This window comes from Salminus brasiliensis, chromosome 21 (genome assembly GCF_030463535.1).
Source record: "Salminus brasiliensis chromosome 21, fSalBra1.hap2, whole genome shotgun sequence".
NCBI classification, from domain to species: Eukaryota; Metazoa; Chordata; class Actinopteri; order Characiformes; family Bryconidae; genus Salminus; species Salminus brasiliensis.
The window spans coordinates 22,966,990-22,986,190 of NC_132898.1; the positions used below are offsets into that span (position 1 = coordinate 22,966,990).

Here is a 19,201-nt window from a genome sequence, read left to right on the forward strand (position 1 = left end):
GCAAATGCACACTTAAGACCACCTGCAGCACACTGTTGAAAGTGTTAACGGCATTTACAGCACCAGAACAGTACAATACAATACTCTCAGTATACGACCAAGACAACTAGCAAACCTAGGCTCACAGCCTGACAGTAAACACACTCCAGTGCTGCTGTTCCACTGCAAAATCACTGTAAAAAGTGACCTGTCTGTCTCAAAAATTAGACGTTGATAAACAGAGCTGTTCGCATGTTGTGATGGAGACAGATAGTGGGGGGATTGGAAATGACTAAATAAAAAAAAAACAATAAAATCAAAGTTCCTGCATTATTTCGGCTAATCTCTAAAACAAACTCACAGCTGCAACTGTGTAATTTTTCTAAATATTTAAAGTAAAGCACATTGTCATACTGATCACTTTCCACTTGGTTTCTTCTTAAAAACAGTTTAAAAGGGAAAAATCCATAAGCAAGGTCAATGTCTGGGTCTCTGACAGTAAGAACCGCAGATGTATTAAAAAAGGTGCAAACTGCCTAGAATGAACTTACACTGACACAGAGCAGCTTAACAACCAAACTAGACAAGTGTGTGTATGTGCGTGTGTGTGTAACACAACAGTCAGACCTCTGCTGTTCCTCCTCCAGACGAATGAGAGCAGTCTCCAGTTCACTGCTGGGCTCATCCTCCCCACGCCGTTGACCGTTACTGGACATGTCACTCTGTAAAATAGTACACAGCTATATGTACACTGACATATCAGAATATTATGACCACCTACCTAATAGTGGGAGTAACCACCCTTGGCTCGGATGACATTCGTAAGATGTTGTGGTATTGGTTGTGGTACTGATTGTGATACTGGCTGTGGTAATGGCTGTGGTAATGGCTGTGGTATCAACTGTGGGATTGGCTGTGGGATTGGCTGTGGGATTGGCTGTGGGATTGGCTGTGGTATCAACTGTGGTACTGGCGGTGGTACTGGCGGTGGTACTGGCGGTGGTAATGGTTGTGGTACTGATTGTGATATTGGCTGTGGTAATGGCTGTGGGATTGGCTGTGGGATTGGCTGTGGGATTGGCTGTGGGATTGGCTGTGGGATCGGCTGTGGGATCGGCTGTGGTATCGGCTGTGGTACTGGCTGTGGTACTGGCTGTGGTACTGGCTGTGGGATTGGCTGTGGGATTGGCTGTGGCACTGGCTGTGGCACTGGCTGTGGCACTGGCTGTGGCACTGGCTGTGGGATTGGATGTGGGATTGGATGTGGGATTGGATGTGGTATCGGCTGTGTTACTGGCTGCGTGCCGTTTGTAGTTTAGAGGTTGAGGTCATTTACACTCAGTCTGTTCTGATCCATCTCAGAGGACTTCTCCAGCAGAGACTGCTCCAAATCACCACACTTCTTCTTATACTGGAGAACCTGAACTCACACACACACACACACACACACACACACACACACAACCATCAGAAATGAAGAGACATCATAGAGACATCATACATGTACATTATATCATCGCTGTCAGGCAAAAACCTTGTATCTCCGTTTTCGATATAATGTGAATCTGTTATTTATATTGTGGTAGTTCCATGAGGAATGGACCAATCGAAATTATCCAAAAATCTTATATATAGATTATATCTTATATATATCTCACTATCATCTGATTCATTTTAATGTGTATTTCAGTCCACTGATTAATAAAGGTGCATTTAAGACATGTCTTTTCTAATCCACGGGAGGGTGCCATTTCCTTCTGGAGAAATCAAGGTTTTTGATAGTGGAGGTGTTTCTAAAACTGTGAAAGACCTTGGCCTGTAGTTTCTGGACAAGCTGAGCCTGTCTCTGCTGGCCCTCCTGGTAAGCGGTCAGTTTGCGTTTGTAAGCAGCCTGCTCCTCCTCCAGCCGGCGCCGCAGATCCACATTCTGCTGGGCCAGACTGCGCGACTCTGCACAGTCCCTGTCTCCAACATCTGTGTCCAAACGCAGAGCCTGCTCCAGCTGCGCACACACACATACACAGGTAATATGCACAGAGTGTCCACCTTATTACGTCCACCTACCACCACCTACTAAATAAACACATACATTATTATTATTAGTAGTAGTAGTAGTAATAGTAGTATTATTAAAACACACTGATGTTTAAACAAATGAGTCCTGCAGTTTGACGTAAACAAAAAGTTATTAACATTTTTTGGGGAATTAATATGATTTTATGTCAAAATAATCGACTACTAAACTATTCTTCAATAATATTAGCAAGACGCACTGACTGGACAATACCTATTATAATGAATATAGTCATTCATTAATCATTTGTAATAACTGTCATTAGTAGTTTACACAGGTGAGTAAACAAATAGATTATGTGTAATATATACTGTTTATAGTTCCTGTTTAATTACTCATTTTTAGTTACTGTTCATTTACTGTTTTGTGTTAAAGTTTATTTACTGACTTTCACAGTTACTCTTTATTTACTTGATTTTTACAGTTACTTTTTATTTGCTTAATTTTGTAGTTAGTGTTTATTTACTGATTTTTTCCAGTTGCTGTTTATTTACTGTTTTTAGTTATTTAGTCGATAGTTTACTTAGCATGCTGGAAAGGAAACATTAAATGTGGTGTGTGCAAAAGTAATAGCACATTATATGTTATAGTTTTTAGAGTCTAAATTCAGCAAATAAATAAAAAATTGTGCCTAAAATGTGCAGAAAAATATTTAGGTTTTAATTTCAGGATTTCTTCACTTATTTATACAAAGAATATCAAAAACACATGGACAGGGGATTGAACAGGGGTGCACAAACTTTTGCATAGCATGGTATACACTCACACACAAAACTGATTCCAGAACAGGTAACAGTGCAACACGTCTGCAATCCTGAGGTACTGTTTTAAGATCACAGCAGACCCTGTTAAACACCAACCCCCACAATCCCCCAAACCTCCCCTCAAACCCCCTGCCCTGTTTACAGTCTCCATGGGTGACAAACGCCATGGCAACGTGCCACTTCACTTCATTCCACTCCACATTGCCAAGGAGATCACCACACACACACACATACACACACACACAAAGAAACCCCCCAAAAGAGAAAATGAGCTGAGATGATTTGTATTCGTAGGGAGGATTTTACAGGCGCTAAAATCACCTCAGAATCCACAACAGGACCAACCACCCCCTCCCCCCGAGCTGAAACTGGAACCTCACACCGCTCACCTAAACACAGCGGCCAATCACTGACTGAGTTCGGTTGCATTTAATGATAACTGAATTTTTGCTTTACCGCTGAACTCACAGTGCTAATACCTCACTTACAGAACTACAGCACAAGCCCGCCCCCCTACTGAGAACACAGTGCTATACTGCCAGCTAGAACCCACTCAGAACAGGCCTACAGCTAGCACCTACAGCTCCACAGACCTCCATAACTAACTCACTAGCCATTCTTCCTTCTTACTGACTTTGGATCCAACCCTGGTCAACCCGATCCACCTAATTACGCCTTCACAAGTCCCTGATTGGCTGAACTGGATGATTCAGATATGGGTTGAAGTTGAAACCTGCAGGAAGCTCTACGATACATTAGCTCTACAGGGGGGGGGGATACAACACCCACAACCTATACAGGGAGCGTTACTGATAAAATGGCCAATGGGTATAGATCTCTCACCCTCTCGCTAATGGCGCTGTATTTGATGGCAAGCTCATCGCGGTCAGCACGGCTGTGGGCCAGCAGGTCCTCCAGACGACCGAGTTCACCCTGCAGCACCCGGTTCTCCTCTTGCAGAGACAGAACGGAGGACATACTGCCTCCTGGAACAGAGAGAGAAAGCGAGAGAGAGGCTTAAAATATCTTGTCCAGTGGTTTCCCCCACAGCACTGGTTCCGGGTTCACTGGACAGGCCTTTTAAGTGTTAGTGTTAGTGAGTGTGTCTGAGTACAGTCGTTTCATACCGCTGTCGTTCAGGTTCTTGGTGACAATCTCTCTTACTCGGGCGGGAATGCAGGTGGGCGGGACATCAGGGGAGGGGCCACGAACCAGCAATTTTTTCTCCTCCAATAACACACTCTCCTCCAGCTTCTGGAAGAAATCAGAGTCATTTAGTTACAAGTGTGATGTGAAGAGGATGTGTCAGATATGCTAATGAGCACGTCTAATCAAATTAGCATACGCATACGCATTACAGGCCAACAAAAACACTGAGAGAAACCAAGACACAAACGAGAACGTCCCCAAGAGCATTAGAGGAACCAAGATCCAAATAGAGAACCTCCCAAAAAGCTTGAGTTAGAACCACTTAAAGGAACCAACACTCAAATGAGAACCTCCCAAAAAGCTTGAGTTAGAACCACTTAAAGGAACCAACACTCAAATGAGAACCTCCCGAAAACCTTGAGTAAGAACCACTTAAAGGAACCAATCAGAACCTCCCAAAAAGCTTGAGTTAGAACCACTTAAAGGAACCAATCAGAACCTCCCAAAAAGCTTGAATTAGAACCACTTAAAGGAACCAACACTCAAATGAGAACCTCCCAAAGCATGAGGATGAATCACAGAGAGGAACCAAGACTCAAGAGATAATTTCTAACAGCATATGGAAGAGGCTCGGACAGGAACCGAGACTCAAAACAGGGACCCCACGGTTCTCCAGGCTGTAAAATCAGCTTTGCTGGCATTTCTGCTTTATGTGCACTTTAACAAACACTGATCCAGAACACTGTCTGATCCATTCCACATCATGCTGATCCAGGAGCAGCTCCTCAATATCCAGCTCTAATCTAATCATCATAATCCACATCAACACAACACACACACCCTTACACTGCTCTGAGATCAGACCTGCCGCCGGGCCAGGAACAGGTGGCGGCACAGCAAGGCCGACTTACACCTGCAGAGCAGTATATTTAGATCAGGACATGGACAGGCAGGGTGCATCCCCCCCCCCCCCACACACACACACACAATTATGTCCTATATGTATTAAATATTCACTGATAGCCATCAAATTAGTAAATCTGACAAGTGCAGTAAAAAACATTAATCATTTTCATCAACAGTGGCTCCTATCAAAGGGTGGATGTACTAGGAAGCACGTGAACAGTCAGTGTTTGGAGGTGATGTGTTGGAAGCAGAAAAACGGGAGAGCGCAAGAACATGAGCCACTTTGACAAGAACCTGTGATGTTGTAGACGCCAGAACATTTCAGGTCAGAACATCTCCAAAACATCAGGCAGGTCTTGTGGGATGTTCCCGGTGTGCAGTGTTCAGGACCTACCAAAAGTGCTCCAGGGAAGGACAGCCGGTGAACCAGCTATAGGGTTATGGGCCCCCCAAGGCTCACTGATGCTTTTGGAGGCTCCACCTCACAACTTGAAGGATTTAAAGGATCTGTTGCTAATGTCTTGGTGCCAGATACCACAGGATGCCTTCAGAGGTCTTGTGGAGTAATGTTATTGGATAATGATCAGTTGATGCAAGTATGGCTATGTAATAATAATAATAATAATAATAATAATGTGACCCATATATGTGTTTGTGTATGTGTGTGTGCCATTTTGTTTATGTAACAATATGTCCCATATGTATATATATATATATATATACACACACACACATATATATATATACTGTAGCTATATAAAAATATATATTTAGATATGTAATAACATTATTAATACATATATGTGTAAGTACATATATGTAACAATTACAATACATACCCCATATGTATTATACAGTATATACTGTATTTATACTCTATTATTTTTATTATTATTCTTTAATTTTTGCAAAATACAAAAAATACACAAAGGCTCTCTGACTCTCTGAGTCTCTCTGATGTTCTGATTCGAACAAAGTAAATCTGCTTCACCTGAATCACCGCTTCCAGCTTCCCCTCCGCACACACACTCTCCGGAGCGCTCATGGAGAAAAGAGTCCCCGGAAATACCCAAAACAGCAGGAACTCAAATCCAATCGATTAAGACGAGATGCTGTTTTTAAACCAAGCTGAGAAATGAAGTGAAAGTGTTTCGGTTCAGTTTGATGAAGCCAGACTGAGGAGCTGCTGCTGTCCCACAGGTGTCCCGGACAGAGACTGAGAGAGAGACTGAATGAGCGAGAGAGAGAGGTGGGGGGGGGGGGATTAGGAGGATTCAACCCCCCTCTTTCTCTTGTGCATTCCTCGGCCTTGAGCTCCACCTTTTGTCACACACACACATACTAAACCTTGTATCTCCAAAATGGCAACTTTACAGGGGAAGGAAAAAACCTTCTTAACTTTCAATGTAAATAAATATTTATTCCAAGTCAGTTGGAGCATTTCTATTCTCCATTCATCATGAAATTTTGACACAATGTAAAGAACAACAGCCACATTAACATCATGTCAAAAAGTGAAATACAGAAAACTTACTGCAAGTGTAGTTAATGATCTACAGCATCATTTTAATGATATTATGCTGTTAAATTCTATATTTTCATATTATTGTTATTAGTGACGGGTGTGAGAGAGTGAGGACTTGCACTTACGGATGGCTGTGGCATCACTCAGAATCAATCCTGCGACCTCCCAATGACAGAACCAACGCTGTGCACCTGTAGATCTTTAGTATATTTCCTCACAGTCAAAAACCAAAATGGTTAACCATTTTCATAAATAATATGATATTTTAATCTAAAATGAGAGATTTGATTGTTTAATCAGTTCCTGATGGGAGATGTTTAGGTTTCTATCCAGCAGGAAATGATGTTTACAGTTCTCTAGTCACGGTTGGCGAGAGTGAACTGACTGTATGCAGAGTTCCTGTCACACGTGTGTGTGTGTGTGTGTGTGTGTGTGTGTGTGTGTGTGAGAGAGAGAGAGAGAGTCACTGTATGTGTGAGTGTGTCTGTCCCAGCAGCATTATTGCTTCTGCTGTCATGGAAACGGGCCTATCAACAAAGGTGGGGGGGGGGGGGGGGGGGCTCTCTAATAACCTTTGTGCGCTCTCGTACTCTAACCAGACCACTCACTGGTTGCCATGGGCTTTGGTACCTACCCAGTGCTCAGTAACCAGAATGCCACATAATCAGCACTCAGTAGACACAATACCAGCCAATCAGCACTCACTAGACACAATACCAGCCAATCAGCACTCACTAGACACAATACCAGCCAATCAGCACTCACTAGACACAATACCAGCCAATCAGCACTCACAAACCAGAATGACAGCCCCACCAATTAGCACTCTGTAGGCAGAATGCCAGTAAATCAGCACACACTCAGCAGCCAGGCAAGCAGAATTCAGTAGCCAGCCAATCAGCACTCAGTATCCATAATGCCATTTGGCAGCTAGAATGCCAGCCAGTCAGCATTCAGTAGTTACCCAATCAGCACTTAGTTGCCAGAATGCCAGTCATTAAGCATTCAATAGCCAGCCAATCAGAATCAGTAGTCAGAAAACCAGCCAATCAGCATTTAGTAGCCAGAATGCCACTCAACATTCAGTAGTTCCCCAATCAGCACTTAGTAGCCAGTTATTAGGCGCTCAATAGCCAGCCAATCAACACTCACTAATTATAATGCCAGCCAATCAGCACTCGTAGCACTATTATTATACTATTAGACGTTAAGGCAATCACTAAAGGCTGGAGCGCCCTCTAGCGTTTCAGTCACTCGTATTTGTATAAGGGGAGGAACGGGCAGAGCTCAGGCTCCTCTTAAGCGGACTCTGGAGCGTGTGTTTATGGCTATGCTGCTCTCTAGTGGCTGAACGTGAGAAAGCACCCAGGAACAGGAACTCTCTGTCTCACTTTTCAGTATAAATAACTTTCTCTGATGACTGTTTCCTACAGCAAACCGCCCTGACAAGCCTGATTATTTCTAAAACCACCAAAAAAGCTAAACGTGTCCTGATAAAGCAGCACTTTCACTCTCCTCCTACGCCTGGGCTTATTTCATGCTTTTCAGGGCATCAGCTAAGCTGTAGCTCACGTCTGTAGCCAGTTTCCCTTAATCTGTCCAAGATCGTCCAAGTTTGCCCACTATTACACTGCCTAACTGCGGTCAGCGCTGGTTCAGTGGTCCAGCTATATCCCCCAGCTTCGGCAGCACCCTGTCAGACGGAGTTTGGAGGCTAACTGAGGATTAACCTCGGCTCAGTCCTGCAGCAAGTGAAATCAGCAGCCAGTGAGGACCCTCTGACGAAAGCCTGCTTTCTGGGCGTGCATCTGAGCATGCATTCAAAAGAGTAGGTATTTTCTTATTACACACACACACACACACACACACACACACACACACACACACACACACCCTCTGCAGCGAGTGTTCAGAACACGTGCCTACCTTCGGGAGGGACGAGAGCACCCTGAGGCCCAGGTTACGTCATTACACTGCTTCAGAGCCTCAGCTCCACCGCGGCTGGGGTGGACATGCGGGGATGTCGCTGGGTTTGGATGGGGATTCCTGCAGCCCGTTTCAGAGCCGTTTTCCGGGGAGGGTCTAAGCAGAAGCGTGCCTTTCTCTTTGTGTATCTACAGATCTAAAACAGTTCAGTGGGCTGCTGTGATTCTGATTTTAATTAATGTCGGAATACTGTTTAAATAAGTGATTAAATGAAGGCTCACACTGTTCGTCAGTGTGTTTGTATGGATTTTTAGGATGTTTACAGCACACACACACACACACACACACACACACACACACTACAGTGGGCATTTTGAAAATGGCTCCACCTGCTGTTCACATGATCAAATAAATCAGATTTATTCCATATACTTTTGACTTTTTATCTAATTTCTCAGTTTTAATAATATTTTACCTTAATAATAGTAATACACTATATTGTCATATAGATTTTATACTGATTATATATTAGAAAAAAATTAGATCATTACTGTTTCTGTGATGGCGGTTTAATCTCTCTAATTTAGGGTGGGACACGGTGTATATATTTATGCAAATTCCTATTAATTGCTGATATTATTTAGTTTAGTTTTCTTGTTTTAAGTGAAGATGTTTACAGTATTCAGCACAGAGTGGCCATGAAAACGACCATGAAAAAGCGACGAAAAATAATTACAAAATAGTTTTGATAAGATCAGATTTTAAAATTGCTTTAAATTGTTATTTTGGGACGTTAATTAAGTTATTTAATTATATAAATATATATGCACCGTGGCACTGCATATAAGACAGCGATTATACACACACAGAAACAGTAATAATTTGATATACACATCAATTATATATATATATATATATATAATTATAATAAGGTAAAAGCTGTGAAATGTATTAGTTGTAAGAAATTAACTCTTTTATTTTGACACTTTTCCACAGTGAAAGAGAAAGTTAGCTCGGTGCAGCAAAAAACGTAGCATCACCATGGCGACGTCGGCTTACGTAGCCAGCGTAACCGTTAAAGTAACCAGAGCTAACGCAAGCAGCGTAGCTAACGGGATACAAGTGCAGTCACAGTCCTCCCGCTTCAGACAGTGGACTAAAAAGCTGGAGTTTGGATCTGATCTGATCTGATCTGCAGGAACTGATATATATAGTTTCTGCGTTAAATTTAATCTCTGCCAAAGCTTTAGGTCATAAACCCAGAATAACAGAAGCTGAGAAGGGCAGGGAAGCTAGCTAGCTAACGTGCTAACAGAAACTAATCCCCCGCTTTAAGACCAAGCCGAGGAATCGCTGCTTCACACGAACACACAGCACGTTTACACCCAAATAAGAGGCACATATGTAATAAAACGCGCCAGGAAAATGTCTTTCTTTAGTGAAATAGATGCGGCTGATCCATCGAGTGGCCTATTTATTGAATGCTATACATGAACATTGAAAAAAAAAGTCTTACCTCAGTTAGGAAGTTGTCCTTTGGCTCGTGATTCTTTTGCAGAAGTTAGTTAGCTAGTTAGCTGGCTGCTGGGCTCATATTCATAGCAATGGAAACCACACACACACACACACAACAGATCACACCATGGAGACAATCTGCTTACACACACCAATCTCTCTTCAGTCACCTCTGAAAACCCAGAGGAGCTTAGAGGAGCCTAAATCCATCCTCAGGTGAAAGTGTTCCTGCAGTGAAACGAGCTGCACAGTTCCAATAAAGTCAACTACCACATCTAGCAGCAGGCCAGGCCAAGTCAGTGAACTGCCTCTGTTCTTCTGATCAAGGCTCATACAATGAAGTGCTAATGCTCCAAAGATAGCTGCAGAACCAAGTGAAACCTTAATAAAAATGCATGACTTTAATCGAGCCTTTTTCACTAATATACTTAAGTATAAACTCAGACTTTTATATGATATATTTAGGATTATCATCTACCTAAGCACAAGACAAAAAAATATTGAGATATTAATAAACTAAAGCTAATTATAAGCTACAGTCACATCCATATGTATTTGGACAGAGACGATGTTATTTTGCCTCTATGCACCACCTCCACCAAGTTTGACAGATGATGTGGCATTGCTTTGGATCATTAACTTGAGTATGGAGAAAAAAAGAAGGTTCATTGTGGTTTCAGTCTGGAAGAGGTTTTTTTAAGCTTTCTCTCAGTCTAATCTGACCTTTCTGTTCTGGAGTATCTTAAAATAGCAGCCTTAAGTAACTTAATATCCATAGTATTACAGTGGAAGCAGTGGTGGCCCAGCGGTTAGAGCACTAGGCTATTTATGATTGGTTGTGGGTTCGATACCCAGGCTCTGCAAAGTGCCACTGTTGGGCCCTTGAGCATGGCCTCTCTGTTCACATGTGTGCTTGCGGTCAGTGTGCGTGTGTGTGTGTTTGATCACTAATGTGCGTGTATGTGTTTACTGCACGGACTGGTTAAAGGTAGAGGCCAGATTCCACCTGTATTACTAAGGATTTGTTGTTGACATTTTGTGATAGGAAAAACATCCCAATCAACATGAAAATAGAAAATAACTGCATAAATGTACGAAATGGGTAGAATGTTCCATTATTGTTTTCAGACAAAAACTGCCCATCAATCCACATCCAATCAAACCAAGATAAAGAACACAGAGCCATCAATAACTGATGTAATCAATAACTGATGAGCACAAGAAAGTAGAAGCTCCTGAGAGGAAAGGAAAAATGTTTTATTTACAAATAAAAGTGTTGCTTTACATTTTATACACATGATTCCATCATTAAAGGCACTTGGGAAGAGTTGACAAATCAAAAGCTATTACCACAAATAAACTCATTTAATAAGAGCATCAGAAAGTGTGATGTGTGTATGTGTGTGTATGTGTGTGTGTGTGTGTGTGTGTGTGCGCAAAGATGGGGGTTATGGGTGTTGGGGAGGATCAGTGTGTTATAATCTGTAAACAAATAAACAACGCTAACCGCAGCAGCATCCTTAGAGCACTGCATCTGCAGGAATTCTTCACCTTCTCAGTTCTGCCCAAATATGATCATAATGTTATTTAATCTACATTAAAGGAGCACTTCATTACTTTTCAGTCTAATCTCCATCTGTGTATCAGTGGTGTACAGTTTAATAAGCACAAACCATCATTTTAACACGATTTTGTTTTATTTTTGAAAAGAGCAGAAATCTCACCGACTCAAAACTCATTTATAATAGATGCTGACTTCGACGGCAAGTGTTTCTGTAATTGAATTTTTTTTATGTTTCTGTAGGATCTTTTGCCATATGTGTAAAGGAATATGGCTCTTTTCCGTTTCATGGTATCTACACTACCCAACTCTGCTTGACTCTCTTTTTCGTACCTGGTTCGCTTTCCACTACCACAGCTACCCCCCGTAATGTAGCTGGTGATGCCGCAAGACACCATCACTTCAGTTTATACATAGTAAATGTCATTATCTGAACAAAAATCCATATTTTAAATGGTTATTTTGTGTAAAGCAATCCTATTAAGAACACATAATATAAAGAATTAGCTAGCTGTTACTGTCAAGATAATTATGTTAGCTTGGGGCTACGTTTTTTTTATTTCAGCTCGTAACAAGCACACAAGTAACATGTATGTAGTGTAGTGTAGTGGTTGGTGTGGCGCAACAGATAACATCACTACCTGCCACTGAGCTACCACACCATGTTGGAGACTGGGGTTCGATTCCAGGTCTGGGTGACTGCGCTGCGCTACACCAATAAGAGTCCTTGGGCAAGACTCCTAACACTACATTGGCCCACCTCTGTAATATGAGTAACCCTGTAATGTAAATGTATTCCCTTCTGTATCTCAGTGTTTAGATGACGCATTATAGCCAGGCTTAAACTGGAAGTGTGACTTTTCATTATAGCAAAAGCAAAATATATACTCAATTTTCAACTCGAGTCTTTGGAAACCAATAGAGATATAGCAGCTATACAATATATATATATATATACTGCTATACAATACTATACAACATGGCCACCTAAACAGCACACGCTACTGTATCTAGTCTGTAGACACGAAGCCGGCATCAACAAAACGCTTCAATACAGATTTAAGACTAGAGAGAGTAGGGTGACTATTCTCACTGGCCGATCAGCGCTCTGCAAGAGTTCCCATTTTGGCTTCCTTGGAACCACAAATGAGCAGGTTCTTAAAAATGACCCGGTTCCAGGTACCAAATTTGCCTAATGGAAAAGCTAAAAAGCCAGCTAGAGTAGAGTACAGTAGTGTAGGTACCATGCAGTGGAAAAGCGCCATAAAGGACTGAATGGAAGTTCAGCTTTCACCTGTATCTTATCCCACTCTTAATGCTGTGGGTCTGGCAGGGAGCTTTAGTCTGACTACACAAAACAAGCTGAGCTCACTTGCTGATTAAGTAGACTATTTAAAACTATCTACCTGGATCTATCAGCAACCTGCGTGTTTCCACAAACATTCTGATTGGGTCTGTAAGTGAGTTTTGAGTTGCTGGGTTTTCTGTTCTGTTGGTTGTAGTAATGCCCTATGCTACAGCTACAGCATGTAGAGCAGGGGCGGGCAATGGGGCCCAGAGTCCAGCAGTTTGCTAATTTTCCAGCTCTAATAGATCTACTACACCTAGCAATTAACAGGCAGCTTGAGTCAGGTGTGCATAAGCAGAAAAAGCACGAAACAGTGCAGGAATCCGGCCCTCCAGGACCAGAACTGCCCACCCTTGATACAGAGGCTGGGCTGAACATCAACTCAACGCAACAAAAACAGCCCTTGGTTTTAGTTAGAGACAAATCAGGACTTGTGCTGAACTAAACCTCTGTGCTAATGTCAGACGGGACATGTTGGATATCTCTGGGGAAATTTTGTGCTCTCCCAGGATCCTTCATGAACACCCTAAACACCACACACACAATAGCACTACTGTGAAACCTTAAGCCTCTTCTGTTTAGGGGGGAAATAACTACAATAAAAAAAGCCCACCACACAAACCAGAAAATCAACTTCACACAAAGACGTCTGCAAAAAGAGTCGCTGAGATGATAGATCTACTTCAGGAATAAAAGCAAAAAAGTAAAGAAACGAAATAACAAAAATCCCTCAGACTGAAAACAGAGCCTAAAACAAAGGAAAAGGAAGAGAGACAACCAAAAACAAAACACTTAAAAACAGGGGGAAAATGCTCTACGAAAGGAAAAGTGGAATGCGTACATTTCTCAGCTGTAATAACAGTGATGTTTACACCCATCTGACCTGCAGATACACCAGCCTGCAGAGACAAACACAACAGCTACATGTGCAAGAGGCGTGTGGTACTGCTGGAGAGTGAGTGTGTTTCCTGCCCTTGCACGGGTTCCCTTCAGTCAGTTAAAACTGAACCCATCCGGACTTCACAGCTTCCTGAGTAGTGCTGTAGCGAGACATAAAGAGAGACAGAGAGATAATAAGAGTTGAGTTTCACATAATTCAAAATATCAATATTATAAATTCTTATATAAAAAAATCATATGTATATCATATTTAACCCTAATTTATTAATTATATATTATTTTATATAAATTTTAATATAAACACCCACATGCATTAGAAATTACACTCCATACACGCAAACATACACAAACAGCAAATATTTCTTGGCTGATCGACTGCAGCTGGGGTCAGCGATCAATCATTATGCTAAATGCTCCCTTAAATACAATAACATACATAGAAATTGTACATTCATCTTTTATTCATTTTTATTTTAGCAATTTCAGCAATTTGAAAAAGCATACTCAGATTTTTTGCATATGATTGGACATAACGATGCAGCACTAATACTGACCCTGATCCAGCAGCAGTGAAATCCCCCCAGAGGTCCTGGGACGGCTGGGTGGGGGCCGCTGGCGCGCCAAACTCTAACAGTAGGCCTAAGAGAGGAGAACAGATACACATGCACCACATAATCAAGCCTTTTAGACATGACAGGACACCTCTACGCGGTTTGAGGAGGGTGGGAGATGAGTTAGACATGCAGTTAGCATGATGCTAACCGGTGCTGCATAAACTTTCATTACTTGTTAGCTACATTAGCCTTGTAGCTCCAGTGCTAAATGAAACAAGCGGAACTTCAGACACCAAATGCCTCCTCTGACTGATTTTGTGTATTTGGTTTTTGTGTACCTGTGTTTGATTGTGCAGGTGCTGCTGCAGGTGGGCTTTGTGGGGTCTGCAATGTGCCTGGAGGAGGGAGAATCCCTCCTTTAGCCCCTGGTGGAGGGGGGAGCAGACCGCTGCTCCCAGGGCGAGACTTGGCACCCCCAGCAGCATCCTTCTTCTTTATGTTCTAAGGCAGTAAGAGACATGCAGATATTACTACATCTATCCTACATTAGGTTTTAAAGCAGTTACTGCATAATAATGCAACAGGACATGCTAAGCTAACGTTGCTAATAAATACTGGACTTAGACGGTCACCAATCTCGTCCCTGTAAACACAGGCCTAAAAAACTTCATTTCTTTTGCTTTATTCACACATTTTAGCTGAATCTGGAGCTCTATTCAGCTCTGTGGAACTTTATGTTTGTGTTAAGAGACACAAACAAAGTCACACCATGGTCTAAACCACATCCATTTACTGAACTAATGAAGATCTGGATAAAGACAAACGTTTTTGGGTGTGTGTTTACAGAGAGGAGAGGGTGACGGACCAAGCACAATGTTCGTTAGCAACTTTAGCCTAGCATCTCCCGTTGTAAACTAAGCCAGCACACATCAGAAAACAAATCTGCCCTAGCTGATCGACTGAATCTGGGATCAGAGATCAAACTTGTTAATTAGATTTTTTTGCTGAACTGTTCCTAAGAGTAATAAATGAATAATAAACTTGTGTTTATGGATTAAACAACTGTGGGTTTACAGACACATCTGGATATTTGTACACAATGTTTTTTAATTACAGAAAAGACTCAGGAGGAATTCACACAGCATGAGAGATTTGGCACGTAGAAGAAAACCGGATCTTCCTACAACTCCTGGCTGTTCTCTTACCCCGAGGCTAATTTTAATGGTTTGCCCCTCTTTAAAGCCCAGGTCCAGTTTGGGAGCTGCACTCGGATTAGCCTCCTGCTTAGCCAGCTCACTCTCCTGCTTTACCCACCTTAGGGAGAGGGAGAAGGAGACAGAGAGAAAGAGAGAGTGAACAGTACATGACTTTCAGAATCAGTATTGAAGCGACAACAACAGCTCTCAGACTGGCAAAGTCACAGAGTCAGGGCTAAATCATGTGTGCACACAGCATTAGATCAATCCACCACTGCAGAGTTTCCTGTTTGTATTTTAAGTGCACTTCCTTTTTTCCCCTAAATATCCTATGGCGTAATTAAAGCACTCACGTCGAGTCTTCGCGTTCTGAACTTACAGTGGATACTGCTTAATTCATAGTAGATACTGGATAATTCATAATGGATTTTGAATCATTTACAGCAGACACTGACAAAATCATAGTGGATATTGAATAATACAGAGTAGTTAGTGATTCATTCATAGTGGATACTGAATAATACAGAGTAGTTAGTGATTCATTCATAGTGGATATTGAATAATACAGAGTAGTTAGTGATTCATTCATAGCGGATACTGAATAATACAGAGTAGTTACTGATTCATTCATAGCGGATACTGAATAATACAGAGTAGTTACTGATTCATTCATAGCGGATACTGAATAATACAGAGTAGTTACTGATTAAAAAATAGCAGATATTGAATAATACACAGTAGTTACTGATTCATTCATAACAGTTAATGAATATAGCGGATAAGGAATAATACATAGAAGTTAATGAATACATCTTAGCGGATACCGAATACGTCACTGTAGACACTGAATAATTTTGCATACTTACTGAATAACAAATCTGCACATAAATAAATCTAATGATAAATATCCTATGGCGTAACTAAAGCACCCACTTGAAATGGTCCTGCAACGCCACGTTGAAATCAAACGAGTCTCCGCGGTCAGCAAAGCCGATTCCAATAAACGCGTGCCGTCCTGAAACAAATAGGAAAGAACAGAAATAACATCAGAATGACAGAAAAGACTGAACAAATACAGAGAGCTTAGGGCAGGGTTTTAATCTTGCTCTTACCATTGCCATCCTCTATCCTGATTACAAAGTACCGGCTGGAGTCTGTTACCGCTTCAACAGCAGAACCCGGGTACTGCTCTACTGGAGCCTGCGCAAACAGCTCACCTGCAAACACACATTATAGAACACTGTATAGAAACACACATCTCTATAAAATAACAGAGATTTTAGATCATTAACAGCTAAACCAAAGTTCAATAAGGCCTGAGCTCCTGACAAATCAGAGACAGTCTTCTAAAGGAGGTTGACCCTTCTGGTCATTTTTGGGTCTCTTTTTTTGGCTTTGTGGCGTTTCTGAGGTCACATAAGCAAGTGTGCTCTCCAGCAGAGGAATACAGCACCGATATCAAAAAATAAAGAAATTATTAATCCAAAAAGTACAGACACAACAGCAGCAGCCACCACTTATTTGTCTTTCAAAAATAAGCTGCTTAAGTCCTCTACTCTTAAATCATGTGATTGACCGGTTATCTTTAAAGAATATATACCTGGTTAACAGAGAATGTTAACGACATTTATTGAATTTTGTGCATTTTGTAAAGCTTACAAGCTGAACGTGCTTCACAAGACCCCTCTACTCTACTGGAACGTAGGTAAACAACAAAAACATCTCTCTTGTACGTACGCACACACACACACACACACACACACACACACACACACACACACACACACACTCACCTGTGTTCTTGTCCTCAAGTTTAATAAACGCAATCTTGGCCTTCGCTGTGATTTTCATTCGGCCACTCCAGGCGGGCTCATCCAGCTTCCACTCTGACGCCCTTTGCGGGAAATGAAAAATATATATACACAGTCAGGGTTTAACAGTACACATTAGCAAGTTCAATAATAATAACAAAACAAATAACTTAACAAGACAATAAAAGGTGCACATATTTGTCACTGTACAGCGAAATGTGTCCTCCGCATTTAACCCATCTGGTAGTGAACACACACTCACACACACATATGTGTTAGGGGCAGTGAGTACACACACACACACACCCAGAGCGGTGGGCAGCCAACTCCAGCGCCCGGGGAGCAGAGAGGGTAAAGGGCCTTGCTCAAAGGGCCTTGTTTGATTCCCGAGCCCGGGAATCGAACCCACAACCCTGTTATCGATATCCCGGCGCTCTTAACCGCTGAGCCACCACTGCCCCCCAATACAACCATGTTCACAATTTGTGTTGGACACAGATGGAATTTGGCCTCTGCCTTTAATCCATCCATGCAGTACACACACTAGTGCCAAACACACACAGTGACAGTGAGCACACATGCCCGGAGTGGTAAGCAGCCATCCCTGTGGCGCCCGGGGAGCAGAGAGGGTAAAGGGTCTTGGTCAAGGACCCATGGGGTCCCATGGGGTATGGGGTTTGGGTCACATGTGTTTACCGCGTGAGAAAGAGGAGCATTTCTAAAACAAGGTCCATTTCTGTCAGAGAGAAATTCAGCGTGGACCCAGGGGTCCTACTACAGACTCGGCGCCGGCCCGTAGACAGTGGTCCTACAAAAGTTGGTTGATAAAAATACTCAAAAGAGAGCGAGGTGTGCAAATCAAGAAGACAATACAAATCTCCAGGATGGGGGATAAATTAGTTCATATTTTTAGATATACTTGATATACTTGTTGTAAATATATGTTGTAAGTATGTCTATATATTTTTTATTGATGTTACTGATATTACAGTTAGGAAAACCATTTCTATCCCCTTCATGAAATCAACGAATTATAAAATAATAATTATAAATATCCATTAATAAAAGCATAAGAAAACACTGGACTTCTGGGCCTCCGTAGAGTCATGTGCTGTTAACAGTTAGTTCCTGCTAAAGTTTTAACGAACACAAAAAAGACTGTAAACAGTCAAACACAGCTTTAAACAGCATAAAAACGACCTTTAAAAATGACCTTACCCGTTTTAAACGTTATAAGAGTTGATTCTGACAGTCAGGGCGGACCAAATATAGGGGGTCTTTTATGAGTAACGTTAGCACAGAAGCTAATTGGCTAACAAAACAAACTGAAGAGTTTTTTAACGCTCCCCAGTCTTCACTTTCTCTCAGTTTTAATGGTGATAGAGATGGTAATAACTCGGTTGAAGCTGTGGGCGATCGCTCTAAAGGATTCCTCTCAGTAAGTCTGGATCTCAAACTGGGCTAAAAGTTGTTTTTCAGTGTTTAACAGTCGTTTTTGCTCACCGGTATCCGCGGTTCGTGGCTCTCGGCGGAATCCTGTAAACATGGACCTCCGGTTTCACACACAGAATAGATTCATAGGTGTCGTCTGCCATTCTGTCAGCTTCCAGACTTTATCCAGCAAAAGTAAAATCACCTGTGAGTGTGTGTGTGAGTGTGTGTGTGTGTGTGTGTGTGTGTGTGTGTGTGTGGAAACAGCAGGGGAAGTGTGCAGTGGGCTTCCGCCCATTGGTTTCAACACAGCAATTAAAAGTCCAGTTCAAATAACTGCTATTAATACTAGCTTGTACAAACCCTAGTGTATAATGTCTACGTTATTAGTCAGTTATATATATTAAATGAAATATATATGAAAATAACTTTCAACACAACTATTCTAATTCTTGTACTGTGGAACTAAAGGTAAATTACATGTATTCATTTAGGTTTTACACATGTAAAAGTGTAAAAGTGAATGTGGTCAGGTGTAATTTCCAATACTACATTTATTAGA

The 19,201-nt window shown here is 41.7% G+C and overlaps 2 protein-coding genes across 7 annotated transcripts in view; both read right to left on the reverse strand.

Moving 5' to 3' along the window:
* LOC140542843 (uncharacterized) overlaps window positions 1–9,911 on the reverse strand; it is a 41,014-nt gene extending 31,103 nt beyond the window's left edge. For 3 of the 6 annotated variants that reach the window (XM_072665784.1, XM_072665785.1, XM_072665782.1), the window contains exons 1-6: window positions 5,864–6,114; window positions 3,945–4,071; window positions 3,661–3,803; window positions 1,790–1,981; window positions 1,316–1,399; window positions 607–701 (exon numbers count right to left, since the gene is read on the reverse strand). In XM_072665784.1, coding sequence (XP_072521885.1) covers window positions 607–701; window positions 1,316–1,399; window positions 1,790–1,981; window positions 3,661–3,803; window positions 3,945–4,071; window positions 5,864–5,917 — 695 coding nt within the window. In that variant the 5' untranslated portion in view covers window positions 5,918–6,114. Of the gene's footprint in view, window positions 1–606; window positions 702–1,315; window positions 1,400–1,789; window positions 1,982–3,660; window positions 3,804–3,944; window positions 4,072–5,863; window positions 6,115–8,323; window positions 8,520–9,839 lie in introns of those variants that run through there. The other 3 variants (XM_072665786.1, XM_072665787.1, XM_072665783.1) reach the window with 3 other exon arrangements.
* Window positions 9,912–11,074: 1,163 nt separating this feature from the next.
* On the reverse strand, window positions 11,075–18,865 carry necap2 (NECAP endocytosis associated 2). Its single transcript, XM_072666289.1, has 8 exons — window positions 18,712–18,865; window positions 17,191–17,291; window positions 16,510–16,614; window positions 16,331–16,412; window positions 15,407–15,515; window positions 14,540–14,702; window positions 14,202–14,286; window positions 11,075–13,787 (listed from the first exon to the last, which is right to left on the reverse strand). The coding sequence occupies exons 1-8, from the start codon at window positions 18,801–18,803 to the stop codon at window positions 13,745–13,747; spliced, it is 780 nt and encodes a 259-aa protein (XP_072522390.1). The 5' UTR covers window positions 18,804–18,865; the 3' UTR covers window positions 11,075–13,744.
* Between the last annotated feature and the right edge of the window lie 336 nt (window positions 18,866–19,201).